The sequence below is a fragment of the Battus philenor genome, unplaced genomic scaffold, assembly GCF_028537555.1.
Source record: "Battus philenor isolate CCGP_79_NKW_IND1 unplaced genomic scaffold, ilBatPhil1.0.hap1 SCAF_23, whole genome shotgun sequence".
NCBI lineage: Eukaryota > Metazoa > Arthropoda > Insecta > Lepidoptera > Papilionidae > Battus > Battus philenor.
The window spans coordinates 5839539-5861241 of NW_027181686.1; the positions used below are offsets into that span (position 1 = coordinate 5839539).

General features: G+C 32.3%; 1 protein-coding gene across 1 annotated transcript; it reads right to left on the reverse strand.

Annotated features, from left to right (window-relative positions):
• Positions 1-214: 214 nt before the first annotated feature.
• LOC137923923 (peptidoglycan-recognition protein LB-like) lies at positions 215-3127 on the reverse strand. The gene is made up of 4 exons (XM_068767163.1): positions 3022-3127; positions 2253-2460; positions 1132-1250; positions 215-668 (listed from the first exon to the last, which is right to left on the reverse strand). The coding sequence occupies exons 1-4, from the start codon at positions 3089-3091 to the stop codon at positions 469-471; spliced, it is 597 nt and encodes a 198-aa protein (XP_068623264.1). The 5' UTR covers positions 3092-3127; the 3' UTR covers positions 215-468.
• Positions 3128-21703: the final 18576 nt, after the last annotated feature.

The following is a 21703-nucleotide window of genomic DNA, read 5'->3' on the forward strand; positions in this document are numbered from 1 at the left end:
GCTACCTTGGTATTGAGTTGTACATTCATTTTAGGACATTTTTTAGTTTTCATATAATGAGGTTGTGTAGCACGAATTGCTTTGTACATATATCAAGACTCTTTTGATAGACCAAACTGATCTTGTGGCTAACCTCTGACTATTTCATAACTGATGACGATATTTTAAAAAATCTCACAGTGCAGGGAAACAAGTAAATATTAAAAAGCTAAAATATACGAAAGCGTTTTATTTGAGGATCTTGATAGGTTCTATTTACAAAAAAGATAAATATTCAGGTAACAAACTATTGCCAATCATTATAGTTAATCGTTCCTCGGCAGCGTCATTCACTTTTAGTTTTTAGGCTTATGCAATAATTACCAAACAACTTTATGATAAAATTAACCGTTAGTCAGCAGTTTATACATAAATATGTTTTCAGGCAATGAAAACGGTATTTTGTTGAATTTATGTTATAATAACTATTCATGTCGTTAAAGATGACTTTTGTAGTAGAAACCTGTCCCAGGAGGAGATCTCTTGGAACAATGCTTCCCCTGGACACTCAGTTGGTCCAGCCTGACGATGACCCATTAGCACATAGTCCTGGCTGATGTAGCCTAGCTCTACACCTAGAGCTATCAGTTTTTGCGCGGCGTCGAGTTGGTTCGCAGGCGGCACTTCCGCTACAGAGAAATTAATATTACATTAGGATCTTTAATAGAAAGAATTCAAACAATCACGAACATTAATTAAACATCATGGCGGTGCAATATTATGTTACCGAGCATTTTATATAAACAGTTATAGCTCAAAAAAGCTAAAGGAAAAGTAAGTGCAAAACGGTACATTCATCATTTTTATCATTGGATGGATGTCCTACGGCTGAATCCATTGTACGAGGTCTCTCCCGTAGATTTTCAAGAGGACAGGTTGAAAGCAACCTGCATCAAGCGTTCTACGTTGTCTGTCCAACCCGTGGGTGCACGCACAGATGACGTCAAGGGCCGGCAAGGCCCATGATCTCCACTCTAGAACCTTAACGCTTCCGCTCCCCATGTGACCTGCCCCCACTGCCACTTCAACTTGCTAATGAGTTGATCTGTCTGATTTCTTTCATTCAACTATTATACTCTTATTTAAACTTACATATCCAATCACCGATCAGAACAATTCCAATACTATCAGGATTATAGCCAAGGGCGTGTGCTCCGATGTTTTTCCAGCCACGTCCCTCGTACACGACTCCGTCGCTTCCAACAGCAAAGCTGTAAAATAAACAGTTTATAAGTAAAAGGTAAATAAAACAATCATTATACGTTATAAGGAAAAAATATTTTTACTATCTTAGACATATAGACGTGAAGAAGTATTTACCGCAAATTAAATCTTAGTTTTCCGCGGTAAATTAAACTGTTTTAGTAATAATTACAGCTTGCACTACTAGTTGTAAAGAAATAAAATAAAGTTAAAATGATTTTGGTAATTTTATTATTATTAATATTAAAATAAAAAAAATGTACTGGAGAAAAAGGAGACCATCGTTCACACTGGAACTGTATTCGTATGTATATATTTTAAATATAATATGTTCATATAATATTATTATATATTATGTACAAATATTTTTTAATTATAAATATTCGTTGCTAATCCTCCTATCACTTTGTCCACACAATTTGTTTATATTTTATTTCATAAATATTACTGCTAATAGAACATATTTACGTTCCTGTATTTAAATGATTTTTTCCACAATACATTTCTTAGTCCCTGCTTTTATTTAGAAATATATAAGCAACAGACATTGACAGTCAAAATAATCGTAATATTGTAATTTCAGTTATAGATAGTCACTGATGGACATGGGCCTCTCCTATAGGTTTCCAATAACATCCAAAGTTATCCGACGACTTTGACAAGTTCATCTGTCTACCTTAAGTGTGAATGTCCTAAGCTGCGCTTGTCGGTTTGTCATCTCCCCTCTATAACCTTAAGGTTCTAGTGGTCATGTGTTGTGTGGCCTGCCCACTATCACTTTAACTTCCCAATCTGCTGAGCAAAGTCGACTACTTTCTTTCATCCATGAATATCTTAATTCTTGATTCCATCTAGTACAGAAATCACGAGAACCCTTTCTGTGGCTCGTTGGGCATCTGTGAGCTGATCATTTCTATCATTCTGTTCATCATTTATGTATTTAATAACATTATAATTAAAATGGATATAAACTTCTTCCCATTTTTCTAAATTATAATGTAATGACTTACTTGTAACCAATGTCATCCCATCCCTGATGCAGCTGATGCACGTCTTGCATGATTTTCATAGCTCGAACGCATTGTTCCGTGGTGAAGCAAGCGCCAGGTTGGTAGCTATGGTGAATGATCACAAATGGGACGGGAGTGGCAAGAGGCCTCTCTGCTACCGGTGGCCGAGCGCCCCAAGCTTGGCGTGACATGAAGGGAAATTGGTACACTGGAAAATATATCATGAAACGTCATTAACACACAAAACATGATTTATGGAGGACTTCATCCATTTATAAATAAATTTTATGAGAGAATAAATTATTTTATTGTGTCTTTTCATTATCATAATTAGTATAAATAAAAAAACCTGCAAGACGTCTACTGTAGGCAATAAGCTTTATTAATAGATTTTAAATAAGACCAGTTGGTAGCGGCCTATAACCAGCGTTTACCAGAAACCTTAACAAGGCCATCTTTCCACTTCCTGAGCAGACGTTCTTAGCTGCGTTTGCGCTTGGTTTTCACAACAAAACCTTTAGGTCCCAGTGGCCATCTATTTTGCGCGCTTTGTTTTGAAATTTATGTATTGGAATATGTTGTAAAATTGTGTTTTTCATAATTTTGTGCTATGAAATATCATGAAAGTAAATTTTGAAATTAAAACTCCGAAGAAAATTATTACGTGTTACGGATGTTTTAATGTACCGTTAAATTTTTTTAAAGCTAAGGCTGAAAAAAATCATGAAACAGGCCATTAATAAAACAGAAAAAGTAGCGTACTATTTACCTTCATCACGAGGTTTTGGAAAACTCTGGCAACCAGCAACGAGTACAAGGATAACAAAGCACTTCAACATTTTAATTGTGGTTTCTGAAAAAAAAATTTCGTGCGGTTAATATTACAAATCGTAAATGCATAGTTTTAGTACTCAATTTTTATTGTGAAATTGATTTGACTAAACTATATAGGATCTTTAGCGATTAATTGAAAATAGAAACAAGAAGTAAGAAACAAAGATAAGATAACCTTGCTGAGCGTTATTTACATAAGCGCTTATGAGGCAAATTGGTGTTACAGTGCGGCAATTAAAAAACAAATAACAGGAAACAAATAACAGGAAAAATTAAATCAGTGAAAATAATGTCTATCTGCTAATGCACGAAAACCATGATTTGTTGTGTGCATGATTTTTGATGAGACTTTTTTCTTTATTGGTTTCAGACCAAAGATGTCATGATCGTTATAATAATCATAATTATAATTATCGTTCCAGCCGAAGGATGATCACTGTTAGACATTGCTCACCCCCACAGATTTACAATAGAATCGGTAGGCAGCTGCCTGTTTCCAACGTCTTCTGACGACTTTAACAAATTTGCATGTTCAACTTGTGAGTGGGTGTGTTACAATTAGTATTAACAATGTTATTTTAATACGAACGTGAACCGTTTATTATTTTTTGACATATGATTTAATAAATTACGTCGGATATTTATAATGAAGGAAAAACATCGGTTTAATTATATATAAACTTTCAATTCAAAATTCTTTTTTATTTAAAAGGAAAAAAGTAGTAATTTCCCAAGTCTACGAACAGCGGTAGCCTAGCGACGAAGGCTGTGACTGATGATTCTAGTACGCGGGTTCGATTACTGGGATATAGTCTTAAGTAATCCACATTTTGAGCTTTAATGTCATGGGATTGCCACTGCTCATAAACAAGTTTTCTGAGGATTGGTAGCAGCATCCTCTGCCTACCATAATACCTCACTGAGGTCGTCAACCCGCCTGCCAAGCGTGGCAAATATGGTACATCCCCCCATGGATACCATTGGGTAAAGCCTATGTCTTGCAGCAGGCGTCTATGGGCCGAAACTATGCAGACGACGAATAGTCAAAATTTTCGTAGTCGGTTGTTGTAATGTTGTAATATTTTTTTTAGTTCACGCTTTTCATCGTTTATTTTGGTTTTAACAAGTTTTAAATTTATTTTAAAAGTAACATCAGGTAATGAATGATAATAAATGAAAACTAATTTTTTAAATTAACAAAATTTTTTATAGGTAAATATATTTATTATTATCTAGCCTACATAACGAATAATAGGCTAAAATAGCAATTCACATATTTTTGTTACGTTGAAATTTTATTATCTAATTAATTTTAATTCTATTGCACTCTAAATTTCGTCTTCAAAAAGACAAAATAACAAATCCTTAGTGGGTCTTAGTGTTCGTATAATATAGTTCCATAACCCATCTTAAACCCTTCTTTTATGATAATAAATAAAAAAAATAAAATTATAGTTAATTAAATGTTTTTATAGCATTTAAGATTTAGGTTTTTTATAGCTTTTTAGTTGATCGAAATATGAAGAATTTGGTTTGTTGACTTATTTACGTGGTTGATGTTATAATGTACACATCGAAAATTGTTAAATTTGATTTTTAAAAGAGCAACTATTGAGCCTGATGTATCTCTTCATAGCGGACCTTCTACTACTTTTAACATAAAATAATATACAATTAAAAAGTACACGTATATGCCTACTTAAATAACGATTATTTGCATATGTAGCTTTTATAACGACGAACCTACACATAAATTAAGCAATAAGCGTATTTTAGCTATTTTGTAATCATTATTATGTTTGGTATAATATAATTATATTAAAACAAAAACACTTATAAAAATCTATTTCAAATTGCATTAGAGTTTTTAACATTTGCTCTTTATGCTAAAAACAGTCTACCATAATATATGATATACGTACATACCCCTTTAATATTCTGTGTTGAGCTTTTTGAAAGAAACTTCCTATTTAGAAACCAATTACGTTCTATGATACCTCCTGAAAATGTAGTATATATATATTAATGATAGGCACGATAACTTCCTACGTAATGTACTTGATAAATCACTGATTATAAATACGTCATTAGATAATAATTAAGGGGATTGCTGAATGTTGCGATCATCATTGCGAATTTTGGACATTTCTGTTGTGCGTTGTTGTTTGTTATTGTTGTTAAGAAGTGGTAGTCCAGCAGAAAAGGACCAAGACTTGCGACCGTGGGTCGCAGGTTTGATTCCCGAGACACTATTTTATTTATGATTCATAATTTGTGCATTAATTATAAAGGATTACCTATGCTCAAAAACATATTTCCGGAGGATGGTCATCAGCGTCCTTTGTGTGCTATCTTTGTTATATCTGCCGATATTTTCGAGGAAAGCCTATGCCTTACATATCTTTCTAGGAAATGGCGAAAAACTTCGAAATGGCGATCGTTGTTACTGGGCCAGTTGATTGATTCGAGATATTCAAGTAATAGATACGGTTACATCCGTTTGTCATATAAATTTCTCGAATCAGCTATTGGTGTATGGATATTGAAGTTCTTTTCAACACTGCAAAAAATTTGTTTTCATTGTGATACAAATTATAAGCAAAGTGATTTCTCCGGCACACATAAACTATTAAACATCTACTGTACTAAATGGTAGCATATTTAGAACCCATTTTTTATTAACTTGAATGACCTGTAGAAAAATCGTAAAATTTCGACGTTAAATAAAATAATATACACGATAAATTATATACCTATAAAGAAATAAATAACGTCATCAAAAATATATACGGAAAACGCTAAATTCTAAAACTCGTGCTTGCAATGGTAAATGTATGTATTAAAATTTTTTATGTATTGAAATTAAGTATAACAGAAACAAATTTTCTTATACATAAAAAAACTATAAATACACCGGGTGATTGATTTTACGTATAAGAGATTTAAAGTTACACCCTGTCCAACAATTATTAGTTTTATAAATAATAAATAACGACAGTTTTAAACTTTTACTTATAACCAAGGACTCTATATGCAACTAAAAAAAGATATTAATTTACTGTTGATAAATTTGGTTTCTTTTTTTTTACGAGAACGAATCAAAAATGTTCTTGAGAAAAACCGGTTACCAAAGCACCAAGGAGTGCTCATCAGAAGTGACAGTGGGCGAAGCGCACCGCTCGTGTACACGATTAGGCTGTTATGACCGAAAGGTTCTTCAGTTGCGACTGGTAGGCCCTCTACTATATGGACTGATGACATAGTTAAGATCGTGGTAAGTCTCTGGATGCTGGCGATCTTTGTGGGAAACCTAAGTCTTGCAGTGGTCGTCTATAAGCATAAAAGAACAACAAGAAGAATTTCGTTTAAATTATGTCTTATATTTAAATTTTTATTACATAAAAATCTAGTTTCAATCTGACTCTAATCATAAACATGTTATCTCTTCCCCTTTGCTAGTTCAAGCTTATTAAAGGGTATGTCCCTTGTAACCAAAACAATTTGTAGCTATCGTTAAAAACAAATCAACATATGGATATACGGTAAGTCACCAATGTTAATTAAGTTCGTGTTCGTGTACTCTTATTATAACGGGTTATGACTTCTAGAATTGCTTACGTTAAGTTATATATAGCCTAGCTAGGAGTGATCTGGTATCCGCAAGGAGTGGAAACAGTAAGTTACTCGTTTTCTTGGTTTTCTACTGAAAAGGGGCAACGTGGGAAGCCAGCGCGGATCATGAAAGCTTTCCTATAGCTCTGCCTAATATAATTTCGTACCTGTCTTAAAAAATAAAATATATCAATAGTTAACATACGACATTCATAGACAAAATCTCTATACATAAATATTGTGATGTATCGATCCAGCCGTGTAAGTTATCGTCTGTTCATGTCCCTACCTTCAAACCCCGACCTTTGTGTAATAACCTCGTCATCTACTATAAAGAACTCGAATCTTTAGTCATAATAAAATTTCCCTTTAATTTTGTAGTTTATAAACAGGGTTTCAATGCGTGAACTATGTAAACCATTTGTGCCTGCACCAAAGATAAATAAGAGACTATTGACGCATTTGGCTATTTTAGATTAAATTAAGTGTGTTGGAGATGTTAAAAAACTACATAAATGTAGTTTCAACGCCGCCAATTTAAAATCAAATTGGGTAAAAGTTACATGTACCAAAAATTTTAATAATTCACATAATAATGTGCTTGAAGATGATAAAGTTTTTATTGGCTAGTAAATAGTAAAAATATATATATTTATAACATTACATATTAATTTCAAAAAAATTCTTCAATTGTTCAATTCAGTATAAGTGAACTCGATATCGATATAGCGCGCTACACAATCCTTTCTGTCGAAACACACCTCTGGTGTATAATGGTGATTACATGCGGTACTGGGAAATTCAATCCAAAATGGCTACCTTTGAGCCCTAATATTCCCTTGGACGGACTTATGTAGGGAGACTCTAAACCGATTATAGCATGCCGACCGAACGAAGATTCATTCTTATTGTTTGTGGAGTGACAACCCTAGCAGACGTCTCTGTGCCAACCCCTGGAGACGGACTTGACCTATTTTACTTGCTACCGAGTATTTATGCAGTGACCAGTATCTGCACAGATAGCCTGTAAAATAAGTAGTGCCCCTGGGGGATTCCTTCAGCTTCGTTACTGTAAACAAGTCTAAACTGAGCATGTTCGGCGCTCTGTCATCTTAATTCCGATAAAGCCGAAAATACCAACAGATGAATATAAGATGCGTATTTCCATTATAAAAAGGAGAGGTTAATTAAAAAAAGAATCGAATTTGATTGTCGCACGTGTTAATTTCGTTTACCTTTTGCTTTTGTTCCATGGTAAAGTGTTCTTATTTGGTATATTTTGTATTTGAGATTTTTATTGAAATCCTTGCAATGGCGTACTACATTCTAAATCTTCAATGGTTCCTAACGCGCGCCAATCTGAGAAAAGCCCGCAACAAACCTGGGTAATTTTCTTGTGGTAACTATTACAACATTTGCAGAGAGAATTAATACCGAACACTTTTTCAAAAAAAGAAATATGTAAGCTTGTCTTTCTTTCGTATACTAACTTTGTAGAGATAGTTATTTTTATTATGCTTATTTATCATATGCACATAGATATCCACTATATCTGCTTCTTGGTCGTTTTTCATTGCTGAAGGTCGTGTAAAAAGCCTTGAAATGGACTGCCTTTATAGGTCTCTATGAAAACTAAGAAAAGAGATTGAGATATCTGGAAATATAAGTGGAACTTTATTATATATTCGTATACCCAGACCCATAAAGAACTCAACAACCAGCTTGTGGAGACTGGTAGCTTCTAGCCTTATAGCTGAATTAGCCTAGAAACAGATGGTGGAGAGCCCGGTCTTTGTCTTTATACGGAGTTGATCGAGAGAAAATCGAGACTAATTACCGTATAAAGATGTATTCTCCACGAGACTAAATTTTGAAGTAAATTTGATGAATGTATAAAAGATTAAAATTTATATGTACTTTATGATATAAATCTATAAGAACCCTTGAGATAACAAGAGATGTTTTGCCGCATATTTTGATAACGGTGGCGGTGCTTTAGTGTTCCTATTTCCGAATGATCTTTATCTTGATTATGACATTGCGATTTATCGACGATTACACTGAACTTTTCCTTTCCGAAATCGTCAAGGTTGAACGCAGTAGTTAGGAAATCACTTCATTACTGCCTCTGTGTTGCATTAAATTGTTTAGATTTTTGCTTATTATTTAATGCGAATAATTCGTAATAAATAAAGACGCAGACATGGCCCAGCAGATCGGCAAGTTGAAGTAACAGTGGGTAGATAGCGCGTAGTAAAACAGATGGCGACTGTGACACTAGAGTTCTGGAGAGGAGGACACGGACTAGTAAGTGCGGCGTAAATCCACGCTCAAGGTGAACAGATGAATTTGTTAAGGTCGCCTAAAAACGCTGTATTCAAACCGCTTCCAACCGGTCTTTTTTGAGATCTATGAAGGTGACCAATGTCCTCTTATGGTTGTAATGATGATATTGGAATAGACAAGTAAATATTATAGGGAACTTTCTTCTTTTAGAATAATCGTTACATGTTAGTACTAAATATTTGCAATTATTTTCGTATAAAGTATAGCTCCGAAATAAAGTTTTGAATATCTTAATCACACTCATTTTTATCTCCCATAAAGACTCAAAACAACTGTCCAGATACTATCCTATAGAAAAAAAAAAGAAATGCAAATGTATTTGCGTGTAATTTTTTTTTATTCTGAAGTCAGGGCCATTAATTTATTTGTCGATTTAAATTTCATCTTAGCAATAAATAGCCATTGCTTGAAAAATAACTTACCTATAATAGACTATCATGACTTTATTTATATGAATAAATAAATATTGTAATAATTCGTGGTTAAATATATTTTGGATCTAGAATTCATGATGTGGCTTGAAAGCTGGGACAGCTAGCATGTGTTTATTAATTTTTTGTTAATACAATTTTTCCATATTTTCTCTTCATACGCACTTTGAGATTTAACGAAAATATTATAAAGATGTTACCTAAATTAATAGAGCCATTGTTAAATTTTACGCTTATCGGCGTTTTTGGCGATTCATTTTTATTTATATAGATTTTAGATACGATTGCGTTGGATATGATTCGTATATAACGTTGATATCGATTCGAATAAATTTTCTAAAACGTATTTCCCATATTTATTGTCTTTTTATGTAACGGTTTGTTGAATTGTGTATTAATGATATAAGAAAAGTAATAATATTAATTGTTATAACATATTTCATTATTATAAATAATATCCGGCGACTGACGTTGATTATCATTAGCAAAAAAATATAATAGACATAGAAAAAATTTATAAAATTGAATATTTGAGTGTAACTAGGGGATTCACAATTTAAAGTGACAAAATGAATACAAACAACTAGATATTATTTCCGCTTATCGATATTTGTTTGGAGTGTTTAAATATTTAACAAATAAAGTCGTACCTAAAGCTATGATAAATAATCTAAGGTCAATGTCGACGCAGTACCGGCCGCCTAAAACTGTAATGAATTGAGGCCAAAAAAGTGTAAACATAGAGGATGTCGTTTCTAAAATGTATAAATGTCTCTTTATATCTTAGATAAAGAGAATAGTTTATTTTTTAGATAGAAAGATTTTCCGCAGAGAAGGAATCTTTTTTAGATTATACAGACGTATATCTTAATTTGTTTTCAAGCAAATAGAAAACATTGTTGAGTATGTACTGAGATACAGAGGAAAAATTTAGAGATAACTTTTATTCTTGTGTCAGAAAAATAGCATATTTATATATAATGTTATGCTTTTAATTGTAGTCGTAACATGACTAATTCTGACATAAAAGTATTATGTTTTACATAAATAAAATAGTTTGGCTAGTATAATAATAAATCGCCTATTGTTTCCTCTAATCATATATTTATTTTGTAGGGAAACTCATGTCATTGAAAATAACCGTTTAGTGATATCATTTTCCTTATAAACAAACATCTTGCCTTCCAGGAAATCAACGATATGTGGATGGGTAAGGGCTGACATTGTTTCGGGAGTGTACCTTATTGTTATTTGACATTGATTTCAAGAAGTCTGACTGTACTTTTGCTGTCAATGTATGTAATAACTAGCACAACACTGATTTTACATTTGAAACATATTTATGTAATTCAAGAATGACAATAAAACGATTCGCCCACTAGGTTTAGTTTTTATGAAAATTAACTCTTTTGGCATGTTTCTCGTTAATTAATCTAGTAAATGATTATTCACTTTTTCATTTTTCTTCATTTCATTTCACTAAAACAAACAGTAAACTAAACAAACATAAGCACACGATAAATATAATCAAATGATTTATAACATTATAACAATTTCAACATCAAATGAGATCAGTTCCGAAAAGTCCCGTCAAGCAAAACAGTCTTTTATATATGTTTAATATAGATAAATAACCTGATGCTGTTCTACTGTTTAATTCAGTAACCATATACCACTTTGTGTTTCTGTAAGATTTCGTTGCTATTAGCCTTGTGGGTCTGTTACACTTACGACGGCCACAGGGCTCGAGCTAAAATTAACCCACTATTTTCTCTGCCCGTTCTCGAGCGCCATTTGGATTCTATGTTGAGCATTTTTGGGGCCCGGGTACTCTACTTCTTCATCCCTTCGGGAATTTTCGGGAAGGAGCAATCCTCTTTCCAAGCGGTAGTAGAGTTGTTGCTGTCGTTTTGCGCTGCATAAATAAAATAATAAATCAGGTTGCGTATTCAAATCACGTCGGGGTCACCTCTTTGGGAAGTGATACAGATAGAAACCTCTCGTTTATTCTAACTATAATGTTTAATTAAAAAACACGGTCACAATACAACTTTTAACCAGTTATTATCAGAGAGAAGGATTGCCTTGTTAATAATATTAAAAATACAGAATGTAAGAGAACATTTTCCTAATAGAGAAAAGGTAAAGTGTCAATATGTATGAATGACGTGTAATCGAGAAATATCAGAATGTCTGTGTGGGAGTAAAGTGTTTTTAGCGGCGATTATGTAGCTACAAAGTACTAAGTAGCCTGAAATTACAAAGAATTAATTTTCAAAAATAGTTTCTAAAACTTAGGATCTCTATCTACTCACACTAACCTGAAGTTGTCTTTGTTTCTATTCATATCAACGGAGGCCTCTCTATATTTCTCACGCATTAAGGTAACGTTAGATTTAAGTACACCATCTTAACATGTGGTATTAGCCTTATCATTTGTCCAGCTACGACCTTTCTTATAGAATACTAAATGTGTTGTTTTGGCAATTTATCGCATAAAGCATATTTCAAAGGCAACTTATATGCCATTAATAATTATTATAATTAAAAGTATTGCAAACAATACGAAAGTTTGTAGAGGAAATATAGCTTTTAGTATCTATATGCATAGTTTATAATGATTTATTTGAACTGTTTAAATTTACATAGGTTAAGATCAGAATCATTGAATTTAGTGTTAATATTTATCTTAAAGTGACGAAACAAGTCACATGCCACTACTTATCTTAGTTTTACCCGTCCGTGCTACGTCCTGTACAATATAATAAAATTCGGTGGAGGCATGGATGAGTGGTATATTAGGAAAATCTCTCTTTACCCTGCTAAAGGACTTTGGCCTGTCAAGGTAGCATTACTAGAACCATCATAAATTTAGTAAGGCAGGAATAGGAGTTTGGGCGATACATGTGTACACCAATTTAGTGTAAGAAGGCGTCCATCATCCGTCAGCCTCGAGTATCCGGGCCTTTTCCTACAACGCGATGAATCAAAATCTGCACGGCCCACGCATGTTATGCTAAGAAGTTACATCTTTACTTAGAAGCTTATAATAAAAATTATTTATTATTATCATTTTAAAGCAAAACCTAATATTATTTCTCAAAGGTTTCAGCAATCTATAACGATAATAATGTAGCGATTTCTTCAGATCGTTGAAAAAGAAACATTTATCGAACATAACAATTAAAATTAAACTGTATACCTAACCTTTTTTTTTTCTTGCTTTATTATTTTTTGTATGTCTGTTTATGAATCAGTAAAGGCCTCTTCTAACTTCATCCATTCCATCATGTTTGAGCCTACTCTATTCCAGGTTACTTCCGCTCTTGAATCATAAAGCTGTATGTACATTGTTTTTTTTTAATAAATTTCCATTTCAATAAATATGTTAAAAATTTGGATTCAAGAAGTGTACATTTCGCATACGAAAGACCTACGTCACAAGTGATTCCCCTAATTGTTTATTATAATTGCAGTAGAATTAAATCCTCTGCCCTGTACTGATTTCATGCGATAATACGAATTGACATATAACTTATCAGTATTAATATGTATCGACTTTTTAATAAGATAATAAAAATAAGTTGATTGTTATTGATGGATTTTACCTATTTATTAACGCTTAAAACGATTAAAATATTTTACGTTCCCGTCGTGACTAAATATTTTTTTATTTTCCTGTGATAACAGAGCATTTTTCTTCATATCAATTACGTCGACAGTTTAAAGGTGTTTTACGGATTAGGAGAGCTCCACGCACAAAAAATATCATAAATCCGTATGATATATTATAAAACGCTATTTAAAAATATTCTACTTTAAGAAAAGAATTCGTAAGAAAAAGACTTATTATGATTAAGGCAATGGATAACCTTGTAAGTATTAAATTGAATTTGAAATTTCTTTATTTAATGCAGTTAGTAAAATTTTCAGTTTTATTTGTCAGTAGTCACCATAAAGATTGAAATTACTGTAAAGTTTTTTTTTAATCTTTATTATTACATGTTTTTCTTTGTTATGCTAGCTCTTCAATAACGATTACGCAATAAATTAGAGAATAAGTCTTATCGTTAATAAGGATTTTACATCAACGCTTTGGACTCTAACTAGCAGAACTATTGCCGCTGAGGCCTTAAGGTTCTGGAATGGAGACCACGGAACTTGTAAAGGTAGACAGAAGACGCTGGGCGTTTTTGACCTATTGGAAATCTAGGAAGATTGCCAATGTCCAGTAACAGATATCCTGCAGCTGAAATAACAATGATGAATACTGTGAAAGTCTTCTTACAATATTTTATTCTGTCAATAGTTATTTATTTAAATACTATTATAGGAAATTACTAATGGCATATTTATTTAAAATTTACATATATAGTACAAATGTACTCAATAAATTTTTACATATCGATATAAAAAATACAAGAGGTGATTTTCTACCAGCCCGCTGACTATTTTTATCACTAAGTACACAATTTTTTCACGAAAAAATACGTACTCAACGCTAGTTTGAAGAAACCACAAAGTTATAGCATGATCGACTTTGAACTGAATTAAACGGAGATGATACAACGGAAACAGATAATTAGAAAAGGCGGAAAGATGTAGAGCTTAGATTTGTTGCTGAATGAGTGTTGGGTATCCATGAAAATAAATTGTGTCACGTAGCATACTAAAGCCTAACAACGCAAGACACCGGAGTGTTTTCTATATTTTGATCCTTACAAAAGATTAAAGATTATAGTAGTAAATGACTGTTTCAAGTACGTATCATCATAGAAACAGTCATTCGTTAAACAAATACACGCCAAATGTATTTTTAATGTTTTACGAACATGAAATCTGAAATTGATAAATATTTATGGGGATACAGATTTTCTTTGTTTTCAACCTTTTTTAAAGATAAAATGAAAGTACTACTAATACTTTAAATAATATAAGCATTTTTAAAACGGACGATCTGGGACATCGACCTCATTCTGTTGGAAGCAATTTTATGGCCCACGTTTTTGAAGGTCTCTCGCATTTTCCCTATCTTGTGTACACAGGAATAATATAACAATAATAATTTGTACATAGATAATGCTATTATTTACGTCCTCACCTTTCTTCTATCATTTATTTCTCACATATTCTTTCGTTTCTTTTTATTATTTTTTCCGTTCATACGAATTTTACAAGTATTACATTTTCTCCATTACTTTATTTTTGTCTTTTTCTTTCTTATACATTATGCATTTATTTTAAATTTCACGTTTTTCTTTAGTTCCTCTTTTTTATTTTATTAATATTCTTAGGCCTGGTCCTGTACAGATTTAATAGTCTATTACAGTTCGTTTCTTTATGTCTTTAAGTCGCTTAGTGTCCTGTCGCTTCCCCCAAAGCCAGCAGCTTTGCCTGGTGTACAGTTCACAAGTTGCCCAACATGAGTTTTTTTGCAGTAAAACCGTGCGGCGTTCTGCATGACACAGAACGCCGTACCCACCTTATCCCCAGTGCGGCTGCCGTCGCTGTAAATCACCGATTCAGCGGCCGCAGTGCAACGTGTGGAAGCAGTGAAAGTAAAAACGTGGTCGAAGATTTCGGACCTCATTGGGAATCCCACTGTCGGTCAACGCATTATGGAGCGGGCTATGGGTATTCCCCCACGAGATTCGTGAATGGGAAGATCCTTATCAGTAGAAAGACGAATGTAACTTAGTTAACCCAACGGACTGGCAATTTAAGTGTCAGTTCACCGGCTTCATAGCGTAATAACAGGCCTTTAGATTTTGAAGTGAAGAGCACGGACCGGCAAGCGTATAGCATAGTAGGGGACCTACCCAGTGTATGGACATACTAGGTTAAGGTCGTTGAAAGACATTGGACAACTTTCAACTGGTTCTTTTGAAAATCTTTGAAGGAGGCCTTTGTTAATTAGTGGATCATACTACGATAGAAATGATTATGATGATTTGAAATAATTCAGTGGTAGTTTATTTAGTCTCTATCTGAATGAATATATAACATTGCTACGCATAACGATGAAAATTATATTACGATTTGCTATAACCGCCATCCGCAATCGGTCCTTGCTACGGATGTACACTCTCCTTGAGCACTCTCAATCGTTATGAGAAATTGATAATTATAATCGCAAAGCCGCTGTATAATTGAAAAAAATTAATTTAGCCAATGAAAATTAATGGTATAAGCCATAGTTAATTCTATATACGAGGTGCGTTAATAAAGTTTAATTTTTTATTACAAAATAAAGTTTTTTATATTATAATTTTAGTAAAGGTTACAGATGAAACTAATAATAAATATTAAAACTTAAATAGGTAGGCTGTAAGTTTGCTGATAATAAGGTTCCACGTTTTATTACATATAAGCATGGACTCCAGAAATAATGGATATTAATAATTTTGTCATTTTTATAACCGTAATGAAAACAGATAAAGGAATGAAAGATAAAATAAAAAATAAACGTTGACATGAGAGCATAGCCTAAGCTAAAGACAATGTCATTAATTTGTTCAGTAATATATAGAAATTTTTGTGCGCTTTCATTATTCTATATTCACATTTTACCTATCTTAGAATATTTACAGACAAGCAACACGGCGGTATCTTGGACCAATAGGAGTTGCTGTGAAGGCGGGAAGTTGTTCTAAGGCGTCAATAAATGAACCAATCACGATGTTACTTACATTAATGCTATGCAATTAAATAATTTATTTAATAATGTCTATCAAAAACCTTTAAGAACATTTGAGTGCGAGGTTTTTGTGTTATAAAAAAATATCTAATTATTATTACTCAGGGGGCTTGTATTAGAAAAAGTGTATTAAATATAATCATCAGAGTATATGATTAATTACTTAAATATATATGGTAATTTTTATAGGCTTTAAAACGTTCGAATACTTCAAGTTAGAGCATCGACTGTAGTGAGTGACTCGACAATCGTCGTAACATTTATAAACAAAGCTGCTAATGCTAAGAAGATTAATCACATAAATTTTATCTTATCTACAAGTTTGTTCAAGTGTTGTGACGACAAGGACTAATTGAACAATCTCTTGTGGTTTATCTGTCAAAAATACATCTAATAGGAACTGAAGAAGTATTTGCTTATTAGGTCGTGCTTGAACTTCTAAATGACGTAACATATTTATAAACATTCATCACCATTATTATTATGGTTTTCCACTGATGAAGGTTTCCCAAAGATTTCCAACCGGTTGAAAGTAAACTGCATCTAGAAAAAAATGTGTAATCCTAAAGAATCAATAAAATAAAAAATATCTAATCTAAAATTTCTACTTCCTTTAAAACAATACATACTATATGCAGATAAAATACAATTCAAAGACTTGTATAAATTGTCTCATATTTAAAAAAATATATTTAGTTACTAGGACGTGAAGGTAGTACTGGGCCACTACCATCACGTCTTTAACGTGTGGTATACGATTAAGTTTTACCAAATGTATATCGCACTGAAAATCGGCAAACTATGGCATATGAAGAGGTTTTGATTGTAATATCTTTTAGCAAAACCTCTTAACTTTGATGTCTCATTAAAAACAGAAGGTTAGAAATAGACTTCAAAGGAGTGTGCAAATTTATTACTTGAAGAATGATATAATCGGGAGGGTCCGTCTGGTGCAATAATGTGGGTTGCAGTGTCGCTGGTACCAGAATATTTATGATAAATTTTTAAAATTTCTTTTCAATATTTCAAGTAAAATAATACATATATGATACATTCGTTGCTGTAATTAAGATATGGACTCGATTATTTATAGGAAAATTAATACAATGACGTGTATCTAAAACACGTTTTGTTTAATATTTAATTGAAATATTCAATGTCAGGTCAATCAAAATCAATATTTAAATCGGAACGTTATAGATTATTAAGTAATTAAAAACGATAGGCAGTAAATTGGTTTATTCATGTATTAAAAACAAAAAACCCGACTGAATTTTTTGGGGGCCAAACGACCCTTAATTTGAGCACTGTATTACAATACAGGAATTTTTAGTAATATTAAAGATTGCGAATGAATTGTTATAAAGATGCTGTGTATATAACCTCAGAAAAACCAGAGAATGTTTGTTGTGGATTCTTTCCCGATAAGAACAAGATTGAAAATCTAAATAGCTTTAATTTGAAAGTCTCTGTTAAGAGAAGAGCTAAATTTGAGTCTAGTTTTATACCGGTATAAGATCAGAGGAGTAAGGAATTCATCACCTTGAGATGAAACGCTAACGAGAATTTTGCTCAGTAATTATAGTATCGCCAGCGAAAGAAGATATTGAGGCCTGATTTATGTAAATAAAAATTAAAGGTTTTATAAACTCGTAAATATATGTTAATATATATAATAAAGTAAATAATAAAATATTGTCGGCACGCATGTGATGCGTTCTCTTGCGTCGTCAACGCCGTGTTTTCTTTATTAAAGCTTTGAAGAAATGTGGAACAACAATTGCGCCTAGTTCTTGTCTTCATGTGGAGAAAAATGTCAGCATTTATTGCGCTCGACACGGCCGTTTATGTGTTTGCGGCCGAATGGGTTGTATTCTGATTTCTAAGCCTTCGTGGATTGTGAAAACTAGCTTTTTAATAAAACCAAAGACTTTGTCAGTATACTCCTGCGATGTCTTTACCATAATTCCGTCGAAAAAGATTCTCATTTCTCGTAGCCGCATCGCCGTTGTCAATGCATTCTACGTTTAGGAGTGGTAGAGTAAGAGCGACGTTTTGCTACTATGACGTTTTCATCTCCTTTGACTCCATCCTGACTGCAAAAAAGAGATAAGATGATCCACATATCGATCGACACTATCCATTACGAACCGGCAATGTAGTTTCCTCTTCAATTAACGGCTTAAATACGGCCCGCACAACCTTATCTTTTTGCTGAGGGGAATTTTTTTTGCATACCCAAGATGAAAACAGATTACGTAAAAATCTACACTCACTGAAATTTACAGAAGATTTCTACTTTAAGGCTGCATGTAGCTCGAGAAAGATCTGCTTTCTCTTCCCCTTTTTATGAAAAGTAAACCAGATCGTGTAGCAATTTGCTATGTACGTGGCCTTTTCACTTTATGCGGGCATTCTTTTTTTCGGTAACAATGTGTACTGACTAATACAAGTCAATATAAGGCGATATAACTAATGTGCAAATTGTGAACTATATAGGATTGTATCTGAAGAATCGAACTCGCGCCTTAGGATTGCAAGTCTTAGAATTTTGCTGTTGGGCTACCAATGCTCACTCCTACACAAATGATCTGGATGTTTGAAAGTAAAGTTAATAATTAATAAAGTAATATAATGACATTATATTATTGAACAATTTATTTAGATTTTGGTTGATCGTTAATAATTATGTAGACGAAGATAATTTTATGTTGTTATTTTTTACGTTGTTATTCTAGCTACAATCTGGCCTAGCGACTCCAGGGTGATGTAATGTAGGTTACATAAATTTTGTTTTTTTAGTCCTAGGTCATGTCGATTTCCTCTCGACCTTTTCCTTAAAGTGATATTTGAATAACATAAATTGCACTTACATGAGATCATGCCAGGCGATTTACTATCATAAAACCTAGTTTTCAATAAGTAAGTTGCTGTTGTTCTAAATTCGCTTATTCGAAAAATAACAATTGATTACTAATTTATGTTAGATTATTTATTTTGTAACTGTTTATAATTTATCATTTATTTTTCATATTATTACCATATTACATATATTACCCTGTTATATTTTGAAAAATTTATGACAATCAAAATAGTCAAATAAAACTAAGTCTTCGCCATTTTTCTGTTGTTTTTTTAAGTAAATATAATGTGTTACTAGACTTTACCGAAAAACGTATCAAATCGTATTCTTGCTCGCGAATCAAAGCATTTCCTAAATGATTAGTTACTGGTGATAAATGGATTAACTATAGCAAGAATGTACGAAAAAGATAAAGGCTATAGTCAAACCAGTTTTTTCTTCATATTTTCTTTTATTTTTAAGGGTGGTTCCTTCGCATACTTTGCAGAAAAAAGGAGAGGTTGCGCCAAGCTTGCACCCACAACAAATAAATAACCCTCCATTAACGAAACATGTCAGGACCAGGGCAGTTCTGAAGGGGAAGGATAAGGTTCTAATAATAGTCAAACCTTTATAAATCCAACTTGGTAATGATGTGTTAGCGACATAGGAAAAGCTCTCTCCAATACAATACAATTTCAACATTACTACTGTCAAAAGATATTGAGATGTGTACTACGACACAGAGAATAAAATAGAGGAGATAAAAAATATAATATTAACTATAAATGTGTAGTTTTGTTCGACATTAAGACAGACCGCACATATCTTTCAGTAATCAATTCCATGTTAATACAGCTACCACAATGCCTTAATCTAAGGTTTTCTCAGATTTTCTACTGTGCCGGTCTTGATATTAGTAAAACATCAAGAGGCTAGTGACAAAGGAAAACATAATGAAATAAGTTATATTAAAATATTTCGAGTTAAACATAAAATAATTTACATGAACTTTCTACATTTGTATTAGTGCTTATTTATGAAATTATTTATAAAGTATAATTTACGCTTCTGGACCAAATTTAGTTCACATTCAAAGAACGTCAAAAATGTCTTACTTTGAAGAGAATATATTTTCCAAACGTTTGCAACTTTTCTTTCTCCGAGTTACTCCTATGTCCATTTCATCACTTTTTTCTCAGTCATATGGTGTTTCTCAGATTAATTGACAATTATGTATTTCACATAATTTGTCAGCAAGTCGCTTATTGCGTCATTGAAACGATTTATTTGTGTCGATAAAAAGAGCCCAATCTCTTTAAAATTTTAAAGTCAATGTCAGAGGTTTGAATTTTTTTTTTCTTCAGTAATACTTTTGGAATATTTATTTTTGTATGTTTTTAGGTGTTATGATATTTGATATATGTATTATAATATTAATTGTACATGGTTACGTCATTTTACACTAGTGGCTACATCTTTATTCTTTATACACTATTACATCTTTCTTTTTTCGTATAATCTGTCTATTAAAAAACAAATGTTTTCCAATCTATCCAACGGTAGTTTTTGTCAAATTGTTTTGTTATAGTAATGTACTCATTTAATGTGTGTGAAATGTACAAATAAGGTAACAAATAAGTAACATATACAATTCTTGTTTTAGTTGTTAAATTCTATTGATCACTCCCTACCAGTGATAGGGTTAGAAGTTTGTGTATTTTACGTACAGAACTACGAAGCTTCAGTTTAAGACGAACTTAAATATTTTCTTCTTACTGACAGTACTTTACTTGAAGTAATTTTCCATGAACAAAAAAATGTTACTTGATGAAAACGTGTGATAAATACAGTGATTAATGTAATGAGTAGTTATTAGTTAAAGATAGCCTGCCTACTCGTGTAGCATGTACGGTTGACAGATAACCTTTGTGACGCATTCATATTACAAACGTTAAGTATTTTATGTTAATAAAATAAAATAAATACCAATTTATAAAGAACATGTAGAAGCGCAATCGTGACAACGATGTCACGAGACTTCCTTTAAACAACCATTTTCCCTTCCTGCAAATAATACGTAATGCTTTATCTATTTTCATATTAATTTAAATAGCTTACAACTAAATAATGTACACGTTATTAACCTCGACTCACTCACAAAAGTAGAATTGCATTTGGGTCACGTTGTACAGGGCATACCACAATCAACAAATTAAAAATCAATTTTATACAAATCGGCCATACACATTTAACTCTAGGTATGTGTATACAACAAAAAAATAACACGGCTAGAAAATGTCATAATACTTTGTAAAAGCAAAATATATTTTATTCAATCCATCTCAAGAAAACAAGTTTTATTGATACATACATGATTTGCGAATATTTTAACGGATGGATAGTACCGTGATTAATTAGTTATTTTTATGGATCTACTGTGTTAATACATAGATATATGAAGCTGTACTTGTTAACAAGTAAATACCTGTTCATTACTATGTATTGGATTGTACATATAGTTTATAATATGAAAATTTTTAAAGCAAAATGTGCAATTTAATGTAACAACTGCTTGTGGAGGAAATAAGAAATGGTACAAACTAAAGATTGTAGTGAAATCTTATTTCAAGATACGTTTTTGATCATTAAAAGCTATAAACTGATTTAACATAATTGTGATGTAATA

Coding starts and splice junctions, on each gene's coding strand:
- LOC137923923 (XM_068767163.1), bottom strand. CDS start 3,091: ATGTTGAAGTGCTTTGTTATCCTTGTACTCGTTGCTGGTTGCCAGAGT. Junction 1,251..2,252: donor TGGGATGACATTGGTTACAA/GTAAGTCATTAC, acceptor TTTATTTTACAG/CTTTGCTGTTGGAAGCGACG. Junction 669..1,131: donor TCTGATCGGTGATTGGATAT/GTAAGTTTAAAT, acceptor ATTTCTCTGTAG/CGGAAGTGCCGCCTGCGAAC.